The 23,998-nt window shown below is 48.9% G+C and overlaps 2 protein-coding genes and 1 long non-coding RNA gene across 5 annotated transcripts; 2 read left to right on the top strand and 1 right to left on the bottom strand.

Annotated features, from left to right (window-relative positions):
* Positions 1–48: 48 nt before the first annotated feature.
* pcyox1l (prenylcysteine oxidase 1 like) lies at positions 49–6,332 on the top strand. Its single transcript, XM_030360670.1, has 7 exons — positions 49–402; positions 876–1,082; positions 1,922–2,096; positions 2,186–2,397; positions 2,728–2,868; positions 2,963–3,377; positions 3,918–6,332. The coding sequence occupies exons 1-7, from the start codon at positions 297–299 to the stop codon at positions 4,165–4,167; spliced, it is 1,506 nt and encodes a 501-aa protein (XP_030216530.1). The 5' UTR covers positions 49–296; the 3' UTR covers positions 4,168–6,332.
* Positions 5,915–8,872, bottom strand: LOC115546879 (uncharacterized). The gene is made up of 2 exons (XR_003977296.1): positions 8,166–8,872; positions 5,915–7,106 (listed from the first exon to the last, which is right to left on the bottom strand). It is a non-coding gene; the product is annotated as an uncharacterized LOC115546879 (long non-coding RNA).
* Positions 8,149–21,684, top strand: crebrf (creb3 regulatory factor). Of its 3 annotated transcripts, none has more exons than XM_030360669.1 (10): positions 8,149–8,273; positions 12,402–12,664; positions 12,958–13,083; positions 14,571–14,731; positions 14,865–16,108; positions 16,263–16,460; positions 16,739–16,928; positions 17,632–17,705; positions 18,151–18,270; positions 19,506–21,684. In XM_030360669.1, the coding sequence occupies exons 2-10, from the start codon at positions 12,656–12,658 to the stop codon at positions 19,622–19,624; spliced, it is 2,241 nt and encodes a 746-aa protein (XP_030216529.1). In that variant the 5' UTR covers positions 8,149–8,273; positions 12,402–12,655; the 3' UTR covers positions 19,625–21,684. The 3 variants fall into 3 exon arrangements, with proteins under 3 accessions (XP_030216529.1, XP_030216527.1, XP_030216528.1); XM_030360667.1 differs by having other exon boundaries at positions 19,476–21,684; XM_030360668.1 differs by having other exon boundaries at positions 8,159–8,269; positions 19,476–21,684.
* The last annotated feature ends 2,314 nt before the right edge of the window (positions 21,685–23,998 follow it).

Raw genomic sequence — 23,998 nt, 5'->3', positions numbered from 1 at the left:
ACACCCGATCCCCGACCTGCGTCTAATGCTTCTAATCTTCTATTGGCTGACCAGGGATCGGTATTACGTCACGTGTGGATGTTGCCGGACATGTGGTACTTCGCATCATCATCGTGTCCATCTATCCATCTTCGACATCCATCTTTTAAACACCATAATATACTCACACATTTTGATAAGGTTTTAAAGAACGATTAAGCGATTAACAATTATACAAGTGGACCATGGAGTAAGTCTAGCCTAGACTATCGCTGAACGTGGTCCTGGCCTGGTTTGGTTCTCCTCCTCGTCCGGCCATGCCCCGCCGTGTGATGCTCCTCTCCATGCTGCTCCTGCTGTCGCCGTCCTGGTTCTGCGACACGGGGTCGGCTCAGCTTGATGGAGCTCAACCTTCCAAAATAGGCAAGTCCGACCGACTGTCCGTCCTCAGGCCCGGCGTCCTGGGGGCCATGTCTGCTGTTGATGAGCATGATCCACCTGCGAGGAGAGTAACGATCAACCAGGGATCCATCCCTATGGGATGATTTGTTTAATGATTAAATGATTGGTCTTTATTTGGATTTGATTTGTTTGCTTTATTCATTGCAGGCATGTAGACATACATTGAGAAACTAAGGAGGTACACTCAGTACCAAATCTACCAGCCAGGGGTATTCAGTAGCTAGCTATAGTCTCAAAAAGTTGTTACATATTTCATAAGTAAACGTTTTTTAGTTTCCTTAATGCCTATTCATTAATCACAATGCAAAATAGTATCGGAATACTTGTATTTAATAATACCTCGGATACTCTGCCTTCTTCACTGCCTCCAATTTTCAATGCATCCTGAATGAGATAATAACAACTCACTTAATCATTGGACTCCTCCTTAACAGCCGTTGTAGGTGCGGGGATCGGTGGTACCGCGACAGCCCACTTCCTACGGCAGCATTTCGGACCAGAGGTCCAGATTGATGTGTTCGAGAAGGAGGAGGTTGGGGGTCGACTTGCCACAGTCACTGTCAATCACAATGACTACGAATCCGGAGGCTCCATCATTCACTCCCTCAATCTCCACATGCAGGACTTTGTGAAGCAGCTAGGTGGGTTTTTGCGCTACGTTCACAGATGCAGCAATGATAGAAAGGATCCTGAGAGGGAGTGGAGATAAATATCCTGTTGGCCGGCATAGGATTTGGCTAATCTGTTTCTTCCACAACAGAAGTGGTGGAGCTAACTTTCCATAAGCAAATATGAAATGTTTCCACAACACTCTGAAGGAACCATACACAGAGAGTGTGTGAAAAGCTTCCTTTAGTAACCATGATTCTCTGAGTGTTGACCTGTCCTCATACTGGCCCTGTGGCCCCTGCCCTACCAGGGGCCTGTAGGACCTAGCCCGCTAAGCCTCAGGGGTCCCTTCTGCGAAGCGACCAACTCTATCGGCCCTTTGAACTTCTTTTCAATGTCATTGTAAGTACTGACGAATGTGTTGCCATGGAGTACACGATGGTAATGTTTTTTAAAGGTTTGTTTGAGTGTTTCAACAAAGCACCAGTGCGTTATTCATAAGGAAACATACGTGAGTATGGTGCACAAACGACTTTGGTAGTAATAGGTGTGTTCGAGCACATGAAATAAAATTAAACATTTGGTTTTGGTTCTTGTTAGGAGGGGCGTGTTTCTCTATAGTAACGACCAGAGACTAACAAACACACGGGATGTTGCTCCTGTTTTCTCGTAATAACTTATTTTAATAAAGCTATACAATGGCAAAGATGACTTTGTTGACGATCTTATAATAAGACATATGACCATGTTTCAATCAAGCTTTGTTGTTCACTGGCTCTTCAGAGTAGTGAGGTGTTCATTCAAACGGGCCCAGTGCTCATGTTAAGCTGTGATTTATAGTTCTGTGTACGGTGAATTCCCCCAATCTCAGGTCTGAAGTACCGGCGCAGCGTGGCGGGCAAGACGGCGGTGTTCGACGGGGACGCGGTGGTGCTGGAGGAGACCGACTGGTACCTGCTGGACCTGTTCGGCCTCTGGTGGCGCTACGGGATCAGCTTCCTCCGCCTGCAGATGTGGGTGGAGGAGATCATGGAGAAGTTCATGAGGTGGGTGGTGTTCTCCATCACAGACCCACCGTGGGTACCTTCAGGATAAGGGGGAGGTGCTCATGTGTGCGTGTGTGTGTTTGTTGTAGGATCTACAAGTACCAGGCGCATGGCTATGCCTTCAGCTCAGTGGAGGAGCTGCTGGCCTCTCTGGGTGGAAGTGGCTTCATCAACATGACGCAGAGGCCGCTCTCTGATTCGCTGGTGGAGCTGGGAGTGTCCCAGCGCTTCATCGATGAAATCATTGCACCCATCATGAGGGTCAACTACAACCAGAACGTCAGCATCCCGGCGTTTGTAGGTGAGGAGCGGAGAGGGTTGGGTTAGAGTGTGTTGCAGAAGTGTTCTTGTCAAGGATGAGCTTGACGAGCTTTCAGTATTAAGTGTTTCTCCTTTATTATTTAAATGGACTGATATGCTCCCTGTGATGGTCCACGACAAAACGTTAAATTTATTTGATCAATAAAACGTATCATTATTTTTGATATGATTATTAAGAAGGTGTGTGTGTGTGTGTGTGTGTGTGTGTGTGTGTGTGTGTGTGTGTGTGTGTGTGTGTGTGTGTGTGTGTGTGTGTGTGTGTGTGTGTGTGTGTGTGTGTGTGTGTGTGTGTGTGTGTGTGTGTTTTCAGGTGCCGTGTCGCTGGCCGGCGCCCAGACCAACCTGTGGGCGGTGGAGGGCGGTAACAAGCTGGTGTGCTCCGGCCTCCTGAAGCTGGCTAACGCTAACCTGCTGCAGGCCCAGGTCACCAGCATCTCCCCGCTCCACACAGGTACCCTGGTTCCTACTACATCCTGACCCCCCCCCCCCCCCAGTGGGGAACAAGGTGGTTTCATAGGCTTGTGTTCCTCTCTGCCGCCCTGAAGGAGAGACGGTGCAGTTCCAGCTGGGCTTCACCACCGACGGAGAGACCCACTCCGAGGCGGCATACGACGTCGTCGTCTTGGCGACGCCGCTCCAAGATGGCGCGGACTCGGGCGTCCGCTTCCACGGCTTCTCCCCGCCGCTGGCGCCGCTGCCCGGCGCCTACCAGCACACGGTGGCCACCGTGGTCCACGGCTACCTCAACACCTCCTTCTTCGGCTTCCCAGACCCCCGCCTGTTCCCCTTTGCCAGCGTGCTGACCATGGACGCCCCCGAGCTATTCTTCAACAGCGCCGCCAGCGTGTGTCCCGTCAACATCTCCGCAGGCTTCCGCCGCAAGCAGCCCCAGGAGGCGGGCGTGTACAAGGTGTTCTCGCCGCGACCGCTCAGCAAGGCCCAGCTCAAGACCCTCTTCAGGTGGGCACACACTCTGCACGGCAGGGACCCCCGCTTCATAGAGAGACTAGAGACGGCAGACAGGGTACTGGTCTTAAAGAGGACCTCACCTCAGGACTAGGATGAACCACCACACGACCATAAACCAACCAACACTGAGAAAACATTAGGGACAGGAGGATGAACAACCACACGACCATAAACCAACCAACACTGAGAAAACATTAGGGATAGGATGAACAACCACACGACCATAAACCAACCAACACTGAGAATACATTAGGGACAGGATGAACAACCACACGACCATAAACCAACCAACACAGAATACATTAGGGACAGGATGAACAACCACACGACCATAAACCAACCAACACTGAGAATACATTAGGGACAGGATAAACAACCACACTACGATAAACCAACAAACACGAAACCGCGAAAAGATAAACCGACAACTTCTACAAAATAATAAATTAGGAATAGAACGAACAACCATAATCAAACGATAAAGCAACCTCCACCCTTACCCTGACCTCAGACCCTGTCCCCGCCCCCCAGGTCCTATTACTCAGTGCAGCTGACGGAGTGGCTGGCCTACCCCGAGTACAGCAGTGGCCAGGGCCTGCCCCCCGTGGAGCTGCACCCCAACCTCTACTACCTCAACGGCATCGAGTGGGCCGGCAGCGCCATGGAGATGAGCTCGGTGGCGGCCAAGAACATCGCGCTGCTGGCCTACCACCGCTGGAACAGGCAGGCGGACATGGTGGATCAGAAAGACCTGATGCACAAGATCAAGACGGAGTTGTGATGGAGGCCCGCGGACGGCTGAGCCCTGGGGGACGTCTCCTGGGGTGCCCCGTCCAGGACTCACCGAGAGGGCGGTGGAGGTGAGAGAGAGATATGTTACGGAGTGTCTGACTGTGGGACTCTGTGCTTCGGATGTGAGGCCATTAAAGGTCCTCTGAGACCACTAAGGGAGGCTTCCTGTGGAGCTCATCCAATGTCTGGTCAGTTATGCGGTGCTGCATAACAAAGACCTCCAGAGTGTGGGTCAGAGCCCTGTAGCGTCCACTGCTTTGTTCAACTTCCTCAGCCTTTATTATTAGTATTTATGTGTTTGCATTGAGAGGGCAGACCGATTTTCCAGGGGACCGTAGGCCCCTCTGGAGCGGGGGTGGGACTGGGGGCCCCTCTTCATTGAACATCAGGCGTAACAGAGCAGTTGTCTATGCAGCAGAACTGTCACCTATTCTGCCGCTGAATGTAGATCTGTGTAGCTTAGTTTAACTTTGCCTAGCCTAGCTTTTTTTATATTGGTTGCTATTAATGCTTTCTTATTTATTATTTGTATTATTAAAGTTTTTACTTGATAATTGCTTGTATTTGTTTCAGTATTATAGGATATACGAAATAGAATGGCATGTGTGTGATCTGACTAGATCAGTTCATTACCTTCAATTCCATAAAAAAATACGAAACAATATCTAAGTGAACTTCACTGGCAAAGCATAGATATCTAGAAGTGATGCAGTTAAGGTATTTGCATATTATTTGGTAAGCACCAGTGGTCTTCCTGTTGGCGATGAAACCACAGAGGAATACCTCATTTACTCAAATACATAAGCACCATGATGACTGTGAAGAACCATGTTTAAAGAAGACGAATCATCCCTCTAGTGGAATACATTATGACACAAGCTTCAGCTTTTCGTTTAGCTCAGGCTTAGCTCAGGAGGTAGAGCATTTGTCTTGTAACAGAAAGGTTGCTAGTTCGATCCCCTGCTCCTCCTAGTTGAGTGTTGATGTGTCCCTGAGCAAGCACTTAACCCTAACTGCTCCTGACGAGCTGGCTGTCGCCTTGCATGGTTGACTGCCATCGGTGTGTCAATGTTTGTATTAACCGATGTAAGTTGCTTTGGATAAAAGCGTCTGCTAAATGCCCTAATTGTGATGGTAATTGTACAATAATTTACAACCACTGACAATCGAGACATTTTTTATTTATTTGTATCCTTGCTTTTTAAAAATAATCTCATTCCTTTATGCTATTAATTAATATTGCAATATCTGAGCTAGCTACTGGTTCTATGTAAATCACTACTTGCTACCACTCTATGAACCCCAACCTTAGCTGATTTATTTATCTGGCAACAAGGAAATGTGTGTCATTTCCTATTGTGTTTCATAGCAGTGTGACTCAGCACTATTTAAAGGCTGAAGTGGGTCCGTTATCCATCATTAGAGACTAATTCGGAACAACAGTGTCAACACCCTGTTGCTTACAGTGTTTCATATCTCTAATGTACTCCGATTCGAGGCCACATGTTGGCTACCACACAGCAGCTACTGTTAAAGCTGCATCTTGCTGAAGTGACCACTGGTCTGTCAGCTGAGGAACGGACTGCCGCCCGCTCAGACACCGCTGTTGTTGCTGCTCTTGTCTGGTTCAAGTCATGTTGTTCAAACAGCAACTCATCTTGAAACCCTGTTAGCATCTTGATCAATATCTTGAAAAGGGAAGACCTGGGGAGCTACTCAACTCTGGGCATGTGAAGAGACATTCAGCTTTGCTTTATTTTGCTGTGGGAAAAACTCTTTTGTACATGTTGTGTGGCTGTAGGAAGAATTGGTTTTACAATATGATGTGTCATTAAGAGAAAGGTATTAGCCAACAGAATAATGTGTCCAACATAAATATATCACACAGGCTTTGTACCTGTGAGGCATGGGTCTCAAAGCCAAAACCCCAAACAAGTGGACAAAAACATGCAATGTAAATCACTGATAACATCTCGGTTTGTGAAACTATTTTAAAGATGGATAAAAATAGGTTCTCAATTATATCACCACTTCTCTATATGACGCAACCCAGTTCAATCCATGTAGCAAATCACAGCGTTATGGTTCATTTGTAAAACAACATTGGATTATGGAGGCTGTCACATTATTTAATAAAGCTAATATAAACATGAATACCTTTTCTTCAGTCTTTTGTGGCATGTTACGTATTTGCAATATCAAATTGGGGGGACGTGGTCATGGGAGAAAACAAATTATGTCTGCATGCTATTTAATATCTTCTTATCCAGTAATACTCGGTTCCTGACAGGATCAGCGACGTGAGAAGAATGAAGCAACGTAATCCTCCCAGACTCTTACTGCTGCTCAGCCGAGATCCCAACAGATGTAACATCTAGTGTACCTGCTTGTCCCTGTCCCTTCTAAGGAGAACCACACAATGCTTATCCCTACAGATCACCACATACTCACCACCAGACTACACACTTCAACTCCAACGTCCATATTCAAGCTGTATGTTAGCATGAGCTTTTAAACTAACCTCTTTATGCTCCCAAAGGGCCTCAAGCTATATCTCAATAGGGATGAAAGTCTCTGCTAAATACCATGACAAGTTAATGACCAACATATGTCCTTGACCGGCCCCAGACCCCGAGGGCCGTCCTACCCCCTCCTCACTAACCCTGGTCCCTGGTCCCTGCCGCTGGCTGGATGTTTGCCTTTGACCCGTATAGACTTGGCCCCCAGAGACGACGGTAATCCCGAACGAAGAGACAGCGCCGGCCTCTGGCCCGTCCTGCTAGAGCGGTGCCAGGCCTGGAGGCTTCCTCCGCCTCCCGTTCGCGTCGGGGGTCCAGGTCTCTTCCCCCGCCCATGTGCTCCTCTCTGCCCCCCCTGAGACGCACGAGCCGGAGACCCTGCTGATGTATGTAACCACGGGGACGGGACCTGTTCCAACAACAAGAGACCGTCGAGTTAGGGTCCGTACATCGAGATAGTAGTAGGGACTGTTTGAACAGGAAGTATCCTGGAGTGTTCTTCGACCTCCACCTAGTTGCGATAGGATTATGTTCCCCTTGCTTCTTGTTATGTTTTAATAAATCAAGGTTTATTACACGTTTAACCAACTTTGAAATGACACTCAATAATGCAATAAAAAGGTTGTTTACATTGAAAACTACTCAATATAGTAGTGAACCAACGTCCCCAACATATTGATAGACAGTTGGATGGACACATAAAGGTTTTGACGTTCATTATTTTTCTGAAACTATGTCCGTTGTAATGTTGCATTGCAATTTTGTGTTGAGAAAACACGAAGAAACAAGTATTTATTTATTAGTAACCTTCCCTTGGTGTAATAGTGTAGACATTATAGGCATTAAGACTTACCTCCTGCTTTGATTGACAGCTAAGGGTTCACATCATGGTATTATGAAATATAACATGATAGAAACATTATGTACTGTAGTATTATGAAACAGACCATTCGGGAATAATGTATTATGAAGTTTAATACCTTAAGGTTATTGCTGTGGGATCTTTTTTTATATAATCCTAAAAAAATATAAACGTGTTTTTTAACATCAAAACCACACATTTCCATATATAATAATTTATTAATTTATATTTAAATCAAATTGTTTTGCATTGTTTTGCTTTGGTCCCCTTATCAGGTTGTTACAATATAAGATAATATATTATAATACTGTAGAATAATGAAATAGGGTAATGCATGATCAATACACTGCATTACATGTTTTAGTTTTAAGTCATCAGTAATTTTTTTTCTATTTTAACTCTCGGCAAATGATTATTTATCGATGGCAGAGGATGAGCTCATATTGAAATCTTAAAACACACACCAGTGGGAATATATTGAAATATGCATGCAATATTTTGAACATAACAGTGGAGATTGGCTGTGATAGGCCGACGGTGCACCTCGTGACCCAGCAGTCACGCGCCTTCCAGGAACCCGTCAGGAAGAAGAAAAACAAAACAAACCCGAGCTCTGCGCGTGGACTCCATTGAAGACCGCCTGCACGTCAACAAACAGGACCCTGCACGAGGTCCCGCTCCGGACTAGACCCCCCCTTCGCTCTTCTTCAGTGGGTAAGCGGTCCGAGGGACCGGATCTAAAAACTTTACCGGGCGGAACGTGAGCGATGGGTCGGGGACACGGTGCAGCGGAGCGTTAGCTCGCAGGCTAGGCTCAAGTCGGACCTGCTCGATGAAGGGGGCGGACGGAGGCCAGAGTTGAGCTGAGGACGAAAAGGAAGGAGAGGACGGGGATGAAGCAGGACCCCGAATATTAAACATTACATGTAGAAGGCGGAAGAATAGCGAAGTTATTATAGCGGGGGTTTGTGGTCGTTTTTCTACTAATGTTTTTAAAGCACAGTTAGGGTTAATTCAGCAGCTCTCCGTCCAACAAGCTGTCAGAACACCCTGTCACTGTCTTCATCAGATGGTGACAGTGTGGAGGTTCATGTCCCCAGATACCAGGAGGTCCACCTGTACTGAGTTGGACCGAAAGGTCCATGTTACTGAACAGGACACTTTGTCCTGAAGCTGGTCTTCACTAATTAACGCGCTACCTCGTTATAAAGCTGGTGTTGACCGCCTGAACATTACATCCTTCAGTGTCCCAGGCCGCTCGAAACCACGATTCACGCTCCCCCCCACCCCTCCCCGGACCGTTAGAGCAGCTCGAGACCACCACGGTCCACGCCCCCCCAGGACCGCTAGAGAAGCTCGAGACTACGGTCCACGCCCCCCCCGGACCTGATGGAGGAGCTCGTGAGCGAGAATGTTCCATGTGACCGAGGCTCCGTACAGAACATCTCGTTCTCGCGGTCTTAACGTTTTATTAATTCACCCGTACGTTAACGTTCTGGTTTGTTGTGAATGTTTGTTTTGGTTTGCTTGTCTGTTTGATGCTGCGTAGTTTATTAGATTAATGCTGTTCCGAGATTGGCTTTGTTTATTCGTGTGTGTCGAATAACGATAAAGCATCAGACTAATCGAGCATTACCATGTTCAGGGGTTAGTAGACGTTAGTTGATGTTAGTATATGTTTTTGGGACTAGTAGACGCTATCTAGGCCAAACAGGCCTCCGAATTGTTTATCTTCTGTCTCCTTCTCAACCTAGCTTGAAACGGGTTGTGTTTATCGTGAAGCAGCGATTAGAGTGAAAGCATTGCAGGGCCATACGTAAAGGCTCGGGGGCGGAACTTGAGCTTTATTTGACCAATCCTGTGAAGGATTTTGGTGGGTGTTGGCGCAGTAAAGCTAGTTTGAGGATTTGTTTTGTTTTGCAAAGACTGTATCATGACGGTAGACTGGTGGCAAGGCTTTGCTAGTGTTGCCTGGATAGAGGTTGGTGTCTTTTTAGGTGACATGTTTTAAGCAGTTTAACAAATGATTTTGTGTTTGTTTATTAGATTTAAAAGGTAATTCGAACGACACGTACATTGTAAACTACCTAAAATATGACATGCATTAGTTCAGGATATTGCTTACTTAATTTTTTTTTTTCTGTATGACATAGTCTTGTTGTGCTCTCATTATTTATTATTATTATTTATTTGAGAAGCTTATAAGCCTAAATGTGCAAGAAATGCTGGTATGGTCAGGACTGGATAGAGCTACGATGCATATATTAGCCACCAAGATCTAGACTCTATAAAGCGAGGGCCAATCTCATCTTCGCATGCATTCTTAAGAGACTTGCAGACTGCACTGTATGTTATAGACTCTGCACCAGGGCTGAACAATGACAACAAATACATTATTACCTCATAACTAGGGGTCGTTAAACTAGTTGATATTTCATCTTAACCAAATATCGATTTTTCTGCAACACCCACCAACAGAGGATTAGCGGTATGCAATTGTCATTTTTATCTTAAGCAATAGCATATTTGATTGGTACTGATCCTTTCTCTTGCTGTCACTTTTGTAGCAATGTGTATACAATAAATTGAACATAGGGGGGGATATATATAGAAAGTCTTACGGTTGGATATATACAACGTTTTAACTTTTAGTAGCATTTGCCAATAATTCTATTTGCAGTTGATGCTCAATAAGTTGCGTATATTCAGTATTGAAAGTACAAGAATTTATTTATGTGTTGAGACTATGTATTTATTCTCAATGACTATTGAGTGTTGACGCTTTCAGTTTTGTGTGTGTGTGTGTGTGTGTGTGTGTGTGTGTGTGTGTGTGTGTGTGTGTGTGTGTGTGTGTGTGTGTGTGTGTGTGTGTGTGTGTGTGTGTGTGTGTGTGTGTGTGTGTGTGTGTGTGTGCGTGCGCACGCCATAACAGAGATTCTCGGTGAAGAAAACTTCCCCTAACTATCAAATGTAGCGTGATGCAGGAAATGAGGCAATTCTTCTGTCCTCAAGGTTTTGTTCATGTTAGTCTAGTGTGTCTGACTGTATCTGTGTTTGCAGAGGCTTACAGCAGAACACTTGGTCATCTGGTAGTGCCCAGGCCCGGGGGTTACGTTTAATAACTTTAAGTCTACATGCCCATGGGCATCAATGGGCCATTGTACCAGCACAGCCAACTTCCCAGGCACTGCCCCACGGCTGTCCTTATGAACCAGCTTCCCATTCAGCTAGTCTCATGTAGCCTTTTTAGCTTAGTATACACATCCATGTATATCGTATCTTATCCAATACAAGTGAGCATGTGGTTTGTACTAGTATTATCAACCATTAAGAAATGAAACACACTGGATGTGTTCAGAGAGGAAATGGTGCTGTCATATTCTGTATGGAAAGGGCATGTTGGGCTGTAGCATTTTCTAAATGGAAGTCGTTCTTTCTACTTTAGAGGAGCCCCGTTAACCAGTCTTTGTTTATTAAGGCTAGGAATAGAGACACGAATACATGAGCCAGATTATTTGGACACATTTAACAATACAAATATTGTGTGATGATGATGTTTCATTTATTGTTTCTATTCTATAATTTCATCAGAAAGCTGGGCCACTTTCCCTGTACTGATGCATTGTGGCACAGTGAAGAGGCCGGCTTTAGAGCTCTGAGGAGGTGAGAGGCCAGCCTTGGAGCTCTGAGGAGTTGAGAGGCCAGCGTTGAAGCTCTGTACAATATAAGGAGGGAAGAGGCAGGGAAGAGGCCGGCCTTAGTGCTCTGTACGCTCTGAGGAGGTGAGAGGCCGGCCTTAGAGCTCTGTACACTCTGAGGAGGTGAGAGACCAGCCTTAGAGCTCTATACACTGAGGAGGTGAGAGGCCAGCCTTAGAGCTCTATACACTGAGGAGGTGAGAGGCCAGCCTTAGTGCTCTATACACTGAGGAGGTGAGAGGCCAGCCTTAGAGCTCTGAGGAGGTGAGGCCAGCCTTAGAGCTCTGTACTCTCTGAGGAGGTAAGAGGCCAGCCTTAGAGCTCTATAGACTGAGGAGGTGAGAGGCCAGCCTTAGAGGTCTGTACACTCTAATGAGGTGAGAGGCCAGCCTTAGAGCTCTGAGGAGGTGAGAGGCCAGCCTTAGAACTCTGAGGAGTTGAGAGGCCAGCCTTCGAGCTCTGTACACACTGAGGAGGTGAGAGGCCAGCCTTAGAGCTCTGTACGTTCTGAAGAGGTGAGTGGCCAGCCTTAGAGCTCTGTACGTTCTGAGGAGGGCTGTTGAAACAGAGGACGGAAGAGGGCAGGAGATGGCGGGGGCTGTCGTCATTGGGCTGATGAAAGAGAAGGACTGAGGAGAGATGAGAAGGAGCTGACTTGGACTTCCTGTTATGCTGAAATGTCAGTCTACTGTACAGAGCAGACACAAGGCAATTTATCTAGAGAAACAAAATGAGTCACTTGTTGAAAGCGCGGCGGTATTGTTTGTTATGTATGTACACAAGCAACTCTTGCATTTTGCTCGTTGCAGGAGAGTAGACCTCAAACTCTAAGACAGACGTTATATCAAGAGGTGTTATAAACGTCACAGTGTTGTTTGAAAAGAAGTGTTTGAGCATGCAGAGGTTGAGTTGTTTTGTAGGTCCACATTAAACAGTAAACAATGGAGACCATCTTTATGTTGTCTTCCAAAGAATGAAGCAGCATCCATTGTTTTGCCCAGATACACGTGGTCCCTTGGCAGCAACCATGAATGATTGTAAAACTGCATTGAAAAACGCAGTATGCCGTTTTTGAATCTACAACCATGTTCCCAGGCTTCATATTATCTGCTTCACATCCTTGTTTCCATGTTGTCCACCCCAGACCGAAGCACAGCGAGACCCCCGTCCAGCAGAACAGCCCAGCGGACCCCCAGCAGCCACATCCCGTTCCCAGGCCCGCAGGCTGCAGAGACTGCAGATCTCTGTGGCTACCCCACCCCCCCCACCCCCCACCCCACCCCACCCCCAGCACCCAGGCCCCCTGTTGCCCACGTCCATCCTCACACCGTTGGGACTGGAGACGAGGCCCAGAGGTTGCCCCCTCCCCCCCGGGAACATATCCGGCTGAGTCTGGCGATGCCTCAGGTACTTTCTGGGTGGGGGGGACGAGTTCCGATTTTCCGTTTGCTCTGGGGAATAATTGCGATGGGAAGTAGCTACTAAGTCAGTCAAAAGTGACGAATGCCTGTTAACAAGGTATATTCAATACATGGAACATTAATTGATTTTAAAGTTATGAGTTAATGTGTTATTAACAAATATATAGTAAATCTTTCTAGATATTACTAACGTGTCTTAGGAGTGCAGGTAGTCTTTAGTCTCTTTGTGAAGCATCTCTGTTGCATTTCTCAGCCAGTTTATTTCCATTGTGTTTGCAGCCTAGCATCAGTGGGATGGAGCCACCCTTTGGGGACGCATTCGAGAACTATTCATTTGCTGACCAAGCCCTGACCAGTACTGACCTGCTCAGCAGCAGCTCTGACCCCGACTTCATGTATGAACTGGTGAGTACACACGCACGTAGACACGTAGTGGGAGACCTTGGAGGACCAAACCAAGCGCTAGGCTAGCCTCTGTCAAGTGAAAACTCGTATACTTAAGAGTATCATCTGACCACAATTTCCATGCCCGATCTTCACGGGACATCTTAACCAAAAAGCCACATCTCGAATCACATCATTTATTTTATTTTGTGTTTTCTAATCAGATCTTTGTATTGCAACACATGTCAGCTTCCACCACAAACAACCATACCTGCAGTTACATGGGGCTGACCATTAGAGGTGCTGTTCCAGGCTGTTTGGATTCTCAGCTCGCCCTCTCCACAAACAGAGGCACACTAGATGGTTGGGATTGAAATGGTTCAAGGAGCAGATGTTGAGAGGAGAGTGGTTTGCTGGTTGTAACTTAAATATTCTATAATACACCAGGCATCATGCATTATGCATTTCAAATCATTACCAAGTGCCAACACATTTTGCACATTTTGCATTTTGCAATCAATATCATCACCCCTTTCCTCTCCCCCTGGTATGGAGCCTGTTGCGTGTTGTGTCTCTTGGCGCCATATAGGGCTCTCCTGTAGGAGACGAACCACCTACACCATGTGGGTGTGTGGCTGGGAGTGTGTCTCACAGGGCAAGGTTCCCTGTGATCTAATGTGTTGTTCCTGCTCTCGCCTGCAGGGTTCTATATTCACTAAAATAATCTAACTGAAATAACACCAGATGATTTCAACATATGCCCAGGCAGTGACCTGAGTTCACGCATACTAGGGCTGCTCAATTATGGGAAAAATCATAATCACAATTATTCTGGTCAATATTGAAATCACGATTATTTTTTTGTTTGTACACATGTTGTATTTATTCAGCATGTCTCTCCCAAAAAAAACTTTGTTACAGAACTTTGTAATTTCGCCTTTAAAAAATACAAAAAATGGTCAAAAAGAAAATCTCCAATCTTAAATGATTTACAGATATGTATCAAGCTGTTCTGCCCTTTCTATGAATCATTAAAAAAAAAAAAGTAAAAAAACAACAACTTGATTATGTAAATTTTTTGATCGTTTGACGCTAAAATCGAAATCGCGATCAAAATTTGATTAATCGCCCAGCCCTAACGCATACTGTAAGTCTGATTGGCTCATGTTCTTCTGTGGTTTCATCCCTGTTTAGGTAGTACCTAACAATATTAACACAGAACTTCAGGTTTTACAATAGCTATTTACTAATTTGGGGCACTATTCATGTTTGATTTTGAGGATATAATTCTAAGGCAAGAATTCCCGTGAAAAAGCTCTCATCTTCAGTAGTTTATTCATTGCTTTGTTTAATCCACGGTTCTTTGGATTCATGGAGTCTACATCCGTATCCGGATACAAAGGAATGATGAAATCCTTTCTTTGTGTTGTGGCCGTAAACACACTGACAAACTGAGGTTGACTCCAACGTGGCGCCGCCGTAAGCTAAACGCCGTCTGCTCTCCTCAGGACCGCGACATGGACCCGCGCCAAAGCCCCCGCGGGGACAGAGGGGCCGGGCTGGCCGAAGGCTGCACAGAGCACATGAGTGGCATGGGAGGGGAGTGCGAGGCGGTCTGCAGCGGATCGGCCTTCGAGCAATGGGACTCGTACTGGGAAGACCTGACCAGGTACACGCACGCACACACAAATCTCTTTGTTTTATTGCAAAAATGAACAGTTCCAAATTGCCCTAAAGGTTTTTTAGGCCAATCTGGATCAGTTTTGTGCTGCGGGGAACCTCATGCTGTCTCTGTCCGGTAGATACACACGGCTGGCTAGCTGTGACATCTGGGGCACCAAAGAGGTGGACTTCCTGGGTCTGGACGACTTCTCCAGCCCCTACCAGGACGAGGAGGTGATCGGCCGCACGCCCACCCTCGCCCAGCTCAACAGTGAGGACTCCCAGCCGGTGGGCGAGGTGCTCTACCCCTCCGGCGAGCTGCTGCCGCCTGGCCCCCCGCCCCAGTGTCTGTTGCCCCCGCCCTCTGGTCACAAGAGGCCTCCGGGCTTCAGCTCGGGCCCGGGGCCCCCCGCCACGCGGCCCTCGCCGGCTCCTCCGTTGTCGCTGTCTCGCGCTTTCGGGGGCCCGCTGCCCGATTTCCCTGAGGGTTCCCAGAAGGCCACCTGGCCGGTGGCCTCCAGCACGGAGAGCATGGCCAAGACCCAGAGGCCCCTGACGCTCACCCAGGACCACGTCCACACTCAGCTCAAGACCAAGGCCAGCCATCAGGCCATGATGGTGGCCCCGCCGTCTCACGGTGCACTCTTCGTACGGAAGGCTAAAGTCCGCGTGAGCGCCGGCCACCAACCACAGACGGACGTCCTCCACCGGTACCCAGAGGTCAAGGGGTCGGACGTCCCCCTGCCCCTCTCCCAGCCTCCAGAGGAGATGGCCTCCACGTCAGGCAGCAGCCCGGCGGCGGGCGCGGCGGCGGCGTGCGCTCCTCTCCGCGGAGGCAGGGAGGGGCCGGGGAGGAGGGAGCCGACCGCCGCCACGGTGGGGAGGTCTGCGGCCGCGGCCCCCCAGACCGAGGCCCCGGAGAGCCACGCCCAGGGGGGCCACGCCCAGGGGCCGGGGGCCGTGGGAGTCGGCCTTGTTGGCGCCGACATCCCCATGGACGAGGAGAGCAGCGAGAAGAGCAAGGAGGAGGAACACAACTACTCCCTGTTCCTGACCCAGGCCAGACTGGCTGGCAGGGCCCCCCCCACCCTGGAGGAGGAGGAGGAAGAGGAGGAGGAGGAGGAGGAGGAGGAAGAGGAGGAGGAGGAGGAGGGTGAAGAGCAGGAGGAAGAGGAAGACGGGGAGGCGGCGGAGGAAGAAGAAGAAGAAGAAGAAGAGGAGGAGGGAGAGGGGCTAGAGCTGGACGATGAAGACCACGATGAGGGGTTCGGCAGCGAGCATGAGCTTTCCGAGAATGACGAAGAGGAGGAGGAGGAGGAGGAAGAGGACGACGACTACGAAGCCGACAAGGATGACGACATGAGCGACGCCTTCTCTGAACCAGGTAGCTGACATGAATCTCTTTGACTCCAGGTAGACGTTCTGCACCAAACAAATCTGAACCAAACACCAATTGTTCCCCCCCCTGCGACATGTGGTGCTGTCGATTGTGACAGGCTAGTTTTAAACGAGTCCCCCCCGCCCCTCTGTTCCCCTAGGCTATGACATGGAGCTGGTGGAGGACATCAAAGGCCTGACGGCCGGCGTGTCCAGCCGCAAGCGAGGGAAACGCCGCTACTTCTGGGAGTACAGCGAGCAGCTCACCCCCTCCAAGCAGGAGCGCATGCTGAAGCCGTCCGAGTGGGACCGCCACACGCTGCCCAGCAACCTGTACCAGAAAAACGGGCCCCTGCACGGTGAGTCCTCCTCACCGCCGGCACCACGCTCTGCTCTGGCGGCCTCCGACCCCTGGTTCATCTGTAGCAGTTGTTACATGAATAAAGCAGGCTTTCAATGGGCCATTTTATTCGGCGTCCATTTTGAATGAGTTTTTCCGTTTTATCGTGCAGCCCAAACGTTATCTTTCCGATCGAATACACAGGGACATAGATCCATTGGGAAGCCGTGAGCAGCGCAGCGGCTCATTACTGAGGTGAGATGGAAGCTAAGGTCAAGCTTTTTCCCGCCCTCCTAGGAAAGTACAAGCTGAAGAAGTCTCGGCGTACCGACGTGGAAGACCTGACTCCCAACCCCCGCAAGCTTCTGACCATCGGCACCGAGCTCCGCAAGCTGAACAAGGTGATCAGCGACCTGACCCCGGTGAGCGAGCTGCCGCTCACCGCCCGGCCCCGCTCCCGCAAGGAGAAGAACAAGCTGGCCTCCAGGTACGTGGCTCCACACGCCAAGCCCTAGCTGGTAGCCAGGTAGGGCTTTGGTCCAAGGCTGGCGTCACCGTTGTACGCTGTGTTTTTTGATCTGTTCAGGTTATGGGTTTTTAATTTTGTTAGAAAATAGAGAAAAAAATCACCAAGAAATTGTACCTAATCCCCCATTTGCAATAGTAACATAACATTAGCCCTTTCTTTCAGTTTTTTCAGAATTTCGAAGGAACTTAATTGATTCACCCCTTTATGTAAAAATGTCAGATTTGATGCACATACTTGTATATTTGTATGTGTTTGTATGGATGGGAGGGTGCACTATACTGAATGTATTGTTATCTCCTTCTATCGCATTTTCCTGAAACACAGCTCCACTCTAACGAGTGCCCTGTGTGCTTTGTGTGTTCCTGTGTGTGAGTTCCTGTGTGTTCCTGTGTGTGTGTTCCTGCGTGTGTTAATGTATATATCTCATGTGTGTATATCATGCATGTCTGTGTGTGTGTGTGTGTGTGTGTGCGCGCGCGTTTCTTTGTGTGTTCATGTCTGTATCTCCTGTGTGTATCGCCTGTGTGTGTTCCTGTCTGTTTATCATGTGTGTGTGTTCATGTCTGCATCTCCTATGTGTATCTCCTGCATGTGTGCGTTCCTCTGTGTATCTTATATCTCATGTGTGTGTGTGTGTTTTTGTGTTCTTGTGTGTATCCAGAGCATGCCGGCTGAAGAAGAAGGCCCAGTATGAAGCTAATAAGGTCAAGCTGTGGGGGCTGAGCACTGAGTACGGTACGTTACCATGGCAGCGCCAACACCGTATTACAGCAATTGACTGCATGCTCAGTATATACAGAGATCATCCCTAAATGAGTGACTGACCTTACCAGAAAGGTGGTAACCTGTGTATATGGATAGATATTCACTCATTTAGTTAAATAATGAAACGTGGGATAAAGGATGGGCAGACTACGATATTGATAACTTCTAGATTGCAGTGAGCTTGATGGATTCAGATTGGCAGTAAACGGGTAGGAAGTCATCCACCAGTACCATACAGCACCTTCACCTTATGCCCGTGGTCCGAGAGACACAGAGGTTCTGATCTGACAGGGGACACCGGGCTGCTGGTCCTCACTGGCCTGGAGAAGGGCTCCTCATGGTCGAAGAGGCTCATTTGTTCTGTTGCCCTGGCCTGCAGTTTGTAATGTTACGTGTTTGGACATGTGACCCGTAGACCGGCTGCTGTTCGTGATCAACGCCATCAAGGAGGAGATTGTGACGCGCGTGAAGGACTGCTCCCCCCAGGCCACCAACATGGCCGACACCCTGGACCGGCTGGTCCAGGAGACACTTGGTGAGTCCCCGGGGACGACGTGGTGGTGGTGTGTAGTGCAGGTTGCTGGCTCTAAGCCGTCATTTGAGGGACACAATTCAAAAGGACCAGGGAGGAAGCAGAGAGGGAGGGAGGGAGCAGAGAGGGAGGGAGGGAGCAGAGAGGGAGGGAGGGAGCAGAGAGGGAGGGGGAAGCAGAAAGGGAGGGAGGAAGCAGAGAGGGAGGGGGAAGCAGAAAGGGAGGGAGGAAGCAGAGAGGGAGGGGGAAGGAGGGAGGGAGGGAGGAAGGGAGGAAGCAGAGAGGGAGGGGGAAGCAGAGAGGGAGGGATGGAGCAGAGAGGGAGGGGGGGAGGGAGGAATGGAGGAAGCAGAGAGGGAGGGGGAAGCAGAGAGGGAGGGAGGGAGCAGAGAGGGAGGGAGGGAGCAGAGAGGGAGGGAGCAGAGAGGGAGGGAGGAAGCAGAGAGGGAGGGAGCAGAGAGGGAGGGAGGGAGCAGAGAGGGAGGGAGGGAGCAGAGAGGGAGGGAGGGAGCAGAGAGGGAGGGAGCAGAGAGGGAGGGAGGAAGCAGAGAGGGAGGGAGCAGAGAGGGAGGGAGGGAGCAGAGAGGGAGGGAGGGAGCAGAGAGGGAGGGAGGGAGCAGAGAGGGAGGGAGCAGAGAGGGAGGGAGGGAGCAGAGAGGGAGGGAGGAAGCAGAGAGGGAGGGGGAAGCAGAGAGGGAGGGGGAAGCAGAGAGGGAGGGAGGGAGCAGAGAGGGAGGGAGCAGAGAGGGAGGGAGGGAGCAGAGAGGGAGGGAGGGAGCAGAGAGGGAGGGAGCAGAGAGGGAGGGAGGGAGCAGAGAGGGAGGGAGGGAGGGAGCAGAGAGGGAGGGAGGAAGCAGAGAGGGAGGGGGAAGCAGAGAGGGAGGGATGGCGGAGGGGGGAGCAGAGAGCGAGGGAGGGAGGGAGGGAGGGAGGGAGGGAGGAGAGAGGAAGGGGATGTTCTTTGGGTTGTTTGGATTAAAAATCTTGCTCTCTCTCCTGCTCTCTCTCTCCCTAATGCTTTGGGATCTTACCTAGAGATCTTTTTAATTGATTCAAATATAAAGCAGAGGAATTTAAAGTAATTTAAATGTATTAGCACTAAATGAATAAGTGAGATGAATAGCGTGATGAGTTAGTTTTACAGATAGCAGAGAAGGCCCCAGTGGATGACGGTGTGTTTCTGTTTCTGTGGTCTCTTTGGGGTAAAGCCTATAATGCGCTTCTCCTGGTCCTTGCAGTGTCCTCCCCCGTGGCCGGGCAGACCTCGGACTTTGTGAACCAGATCTTGGAGAACACGGGACAGGGGGACCCCACGGGGGGCCTGGTGGGCCTGCGGGTTCCCACCTCCAAGTGCTAGACGTCGGGGGTCCGGTCCACGGATAGGAGTGGCCAGTTACCACCGTACTATGTCACTGTAACTATGTCCTCCTGCATGCCCCTCCCCACTAGAACCCACAAACACACATACACACACAGACACACACACACACCACACACAAGCGCGTCCCTTCCCTTGTGTGTGTGGATGTGCCGTGCACGCCTACCCTCTGTCCTCGCTGTCCGCAGCTGGGTCCCAGGGACCATGTCCTCATCTCACCACCGATCGACGAGCCTGCGGGGATGATGTGTGGAGCCAAGGACATTGCTGATCTGTGGTGGCTGGTGTTTAGCGTAACGCTGTGTCTGGGTCTGTGAGGGCTCAGCTCTTTGGGTCATGGCTGGGTCTAGGAAGGTGGCCGCTGAGGTCACCATAACCACGTTTCACCTTGGAGACGGCCGTGTGTTTAACCGCGTCAACACCCGACGGGCCCCGGTCTGTACAACCAGTGCAGCAAAGCTAGAGCATGTGTAATGTAGATGACCTGCTTCGATGTATGATTATGAAGTTACCAACGGAGCCCTGCTATTCTACGTTTAGAGAGCCCATCAAGAATCCGACACATACCATTTAAGAGCCGTCCTCTCAATAGAAAGAAATGGGAGCGACGGTGCAAAGGAGCCCGCTCTGATGGCTAGGAGCTCTGGTTTGAATCGCCATTGAGGAGCAGACAGCCAGGGGGCGCTAGAGGTGAACGGTTATCTCTTCTGGAACCCTCCACTTCCCCTTTTGTTGTAAGAAGTGACTAGACTCAGTGTCTGGTTCATACTGGTGTTTGATCCCAGTTCTATTCATTGTGCCTTGTGTGTTGGGTGTGTGTGTGTGTGTGTGTGTGTGTGTGTGTGTGTGTGTGTGTGTGTATGCGTATGTGTGCGTGTGCGTTTGCATGAGAAGGAGAGGTAGGGAGGATAAAAAAAAAAGTATGAAAAAAAGAAAACGAGAGACATGATTGGTCCAAGCTCCCGAAGGATCAGCCAATCAGAACCACTTGATGTTGAGTGGGCGGGTCTACGAGCAACATAGGTCACCCGAGGACATAGCGTTGGGGTTGTGTAGTTCAGCTGTAAAAATATGTTCTGAATGTACATGGAAAAGGAACCTACCAACGTGTGATGCCACAGAGTCTGTGTATATAGGAGGGCTCTGCAAAAGGTGACTTTGGTTTTTGGTACTCTTGTCTTTGGGAACGGGAGAGATTAGACGATATTTTAGTTACAAAAGAAAAAAAAGATTTGCACACTATATATTTTGATTGTTTTTGTACCAAAGACACATGCAACGAAATGGCGACTAGCCAGTAAAAGTAAGGATTTGCACAGCTTACCTGACGCCGTATTGAATGTAACACGTGTGGGGGGGGCAGGGAACTTCGTAGAACTGTGAAATTAGCTTGGGTCCAATTCTGTACAGAAAAGGAGCATAAATCTACTCTTTAACTTTCTTTTATTGTTTTCTTATTTACTAATGAACTTCCTACCATCCTAGTGGGCTTCACAAGTAGACCTGTTGCTAAGTAACGCTTCATTCCTGAGTCCTCCTGCTACTAGCTTGTTTGTGGTGGGTTTGAGTAGGACAAGCGCTAGTGGATAAGCTATATTGGATTTCCGTCTTGTTTTTGCTTTGTTTTGTCAAAGTTTCACTGACAATAACCAAAATGTTATGTATTTGTGTTAACTATATTTCTGTATGGAGATTTTGTTTATGAGCAGAATATTAACTGAATTGTGTTGAAATGTGTTTTTGAAACACTGTATATAGTCACGCCCTATATCTTTGGTGATTTGCCACTTTCTTTTCCATGACAATTGATTCGTTATGAAGCATGACACATTTCTAAACTATCTTTGCATTGGAGACGATAAACTGAATAGAAAGAGTACAAAAAAACAAGCAAAAAAAGGTCCTTGCTATATTTTTGTATTTTAGCTGCCCATTGGCTCTTTGCTGTTGGTTCGGAAGTGTTTCATAGGATACGCCTCAGCGGGGGGGCTCTCATGGGGGGGGGGGGGGAGTTCTAACCTTTGACCCCCTCTGGTTTCACTAGAATAGAGACGTGGAGGTTTGGAGGAGGGTTCTCAGGACCTTCCTGGACATGTACTGCCTGAGGTCAGACTGAAGACAAAATCTCAACGGTGCCCATGCTGGTCTTTGACAACCGGCCCAGGACGGACGGACAGACACAGACAGACAGACTAACAGCCAGACACAGACAGACCTCTGGAGCATTGTGCCATAAAGCCTGATTCAGCCCCACAGGGGGACGCTGGTGTTCACTAGCACCTCCCACTGAGGGGGAGTGGAGCGCCCTTTCAGTTCAAGGCATGGGAGAAGGTGACGTCCTGCTGGTCTGAAGTTGGTCCAACCTCAGCTCGAACTGAAACCAGCCCCAGCTGATTGACCCTTCATCCTGACCCTAGGATGAGGAGCCCTGAATACTGGCACCTCCTACCACCAAGGCTCCTCCCTCAGGGGCCACCCGGGCCGTCTTACTCCTGTTGGGGGGGGGGGGGGGGGGGGGGGCCTTGGCTGGACCCAGGCGCCCGTTGTGGTCGGGGGGGGGGGGGGGGGAGCTCTTATGTTACGTCCTTTGATGCTTTCGGTGACCTTGAAGCGTCCCTGTGCTGATGGTTGGAGAACAGCTATGTTCCACGTGATCTGGTTTTACTCCTGCAGTTTGATTCTGTCCAAGAAGGGAGTAATGGTGCTTTTTCTTAAACTACAACCATAACTTGTTCATCATTCTATTTGCCAGGAGTCCAGTTGTAGCTCTCTCTCTCTTTGTCTCGCTCTCGCTTTCTCTCTTCTCCCCCCCCCCCCCCCCCCCCCCCCCCCCCCCCCCCCCCCCCCCCCCCCCCCCCCCCCCCCCCCCCGATAGATTATTCCATAGTTGTCATTCATTTTTGTAAATAGCCTATAAGTTAAGATGTATCTTCTCAATGTTCGATATAGATATATGTAAAGAATATGATATCTTATATGTTTAAAGACAAAAAGCACTTTGTTCCAAAAAAGAAAAAAACAAAAGCATTTTTTTTTCCTTCCATTTGCTGCTACGAGGCCTGGGGTGAATGCTGCGCTGTACTTGATTATTACTTGCTAGAATAAGATACGGTCCAGCCCGGGGTAAGGTCTACTTCCTGCCCCGGTGTGGGCTATTTCCTGTCCAGGTGGATCTGTGGCCTGACTAGTCGATGGGTCTGTTTGAAGCCATGTGATTACATGAGGTATTGTATGATAGCACATTGTTGTGTGGCTTTAGGATCCTCTGTCTTGACCCTTTCTCCCTCTTCTTCTGCGGTCGTGTGGTGCCTGGTTGAGGACAGCCTGGAAGGCACGTTGGCGTTGTGAGCTGTGGAGTTCGGTGTGACTTCCAGGGCCCTTACAATGTTTGAGAGGTCAGCCTCCCGTGGTATCATGACTCATTTGCCTTCAGTAGAGGTTTCCTATGGAAAAGACACTGCTTTGGCTTCCTCTTCAGGGTGATGTACAGTGTAGACATTTCTCCAGAGAGCTATATTGTTATCATTTATAAACTGATTTCTACTTGTGACTTAACGAGGCGGAGAGTAGCCCAGGGCCGGTGGGGATAACCCATGAAAAGAGCTTCTTCCCGGCGGCCCTGGGGGAGAAAATTAAAGTTCCTATATCACTGTACTGTATGGAAAGCCAATTACAAATGGAGACTCAATCCGGACACTTATTGCCTTCTTAAATAACCTATTCACACACACAGAACAAAATAAAATAGCGGCGTTGTCAGCGACACAGGGGCCCTGCCCCGGGCTGGTGTCGTCCCGCTGCAAACTGTCAACTCCAACCGATCAGTGAGGGCCTCATTGGCTTCAACAAACACAACCCAGGTAGCAGGAGCAGGAGGAATACATTGGGACTAATGGATTCAAATACTTCACCTCCTCGGGGGGCTTTCTTTATACTTAACAGGCACTTTAAACATTTGAGGCATATTCTCAGCTAAAGTTTTATTTTGTACCTCCGTCTGGTGAGAGGCCGCCATAGGCCCTTGTTATTGTTGTTGTTGTTGTCGTTGTTGTTGTGTTATAGTTGGAGCCAGCCGATAGGGGGGGGGGGGGGAGAGGGGGGACCTGAGAGGGGGTTTGTTCAGGGTCTCGGGCTGGTTCTAGAGGGGGTGCTCACAGGTTTCTACATTTGACGTGATGGTGCAAGCTGTGCAACTTTACCACAAACCACAAGACTCTGTGGCATTTGAACAGTCGAGGGTAGGAGTGATATTCTGCGCCAGTAAAATTGTTCCCTGTGTTCCTTATTTTTTTCTCAAACTATGATACCTAAAGAGTCTTTAATTAAGCTAATTCATTGTGTAAAGTTTGTGCT

The sequence above is a fragment of the Gadus morhua genome, chromosome 7 (assembly GCF_902167405.1).
Source record: "Gadus morhua chromosome 7, gadMor3.0, whole genome shotgun sequence".
Classification (NCBI taxonomy): domain Eukaryota; kingdom Metazoa; phylum Chordata; class Actinopteri; order Gadiformes; family Gadidae; genus Gadus; species Gadus morhua.
Note: the sequence above shows the minus strand (reverse complement) of the source record. Positions and strands in the feature narration are given on the sequence as shown.

Excerpts from the sequence above, each read along its gene's own strand:
- pcyox1l (XM_030360670.1), top strand. The coding sequence starts at position 297 with ATGCCCCGCCGTGTGATGCTCCTCTCCATGCTGCTCCTGCTGTCGCCG. Across the intron at positions 1,083-1,921 it reads GGACTTTGTGAAGCAGCTAG|GTCTGAAGTACCGGCGCAGC; the intron begins GTGGGTTTTTGC and ends CCCCAATCTCAG. Across the intron at positions 2,398-2,727 it reads CAGCATCCCGGCGTTTGTAG|GTGCCGTGTCGCTGGCCGGC; the intron begins GTGAGGAGCGGA and ends GTGTGTTTTCAG.
- crebrf (XM_030360667.1), top strand. Across the intron at positions 16,929-17,631 it reads AAGAACAAGCTGGCCTCCAG|AGCATGCCGGCTGAAGAAGA; the intron begins GTACGTGGCTCC and ends GTGTGTATCCAG. Across the intron at positions 18,271-19,475 it reads GCTGGTCCAGGAGACACTTG|CCTATAATGCGCTTCTCCTG; the intron begins GTGAGTCCCCGG and ends TTTGGGGTAAAG.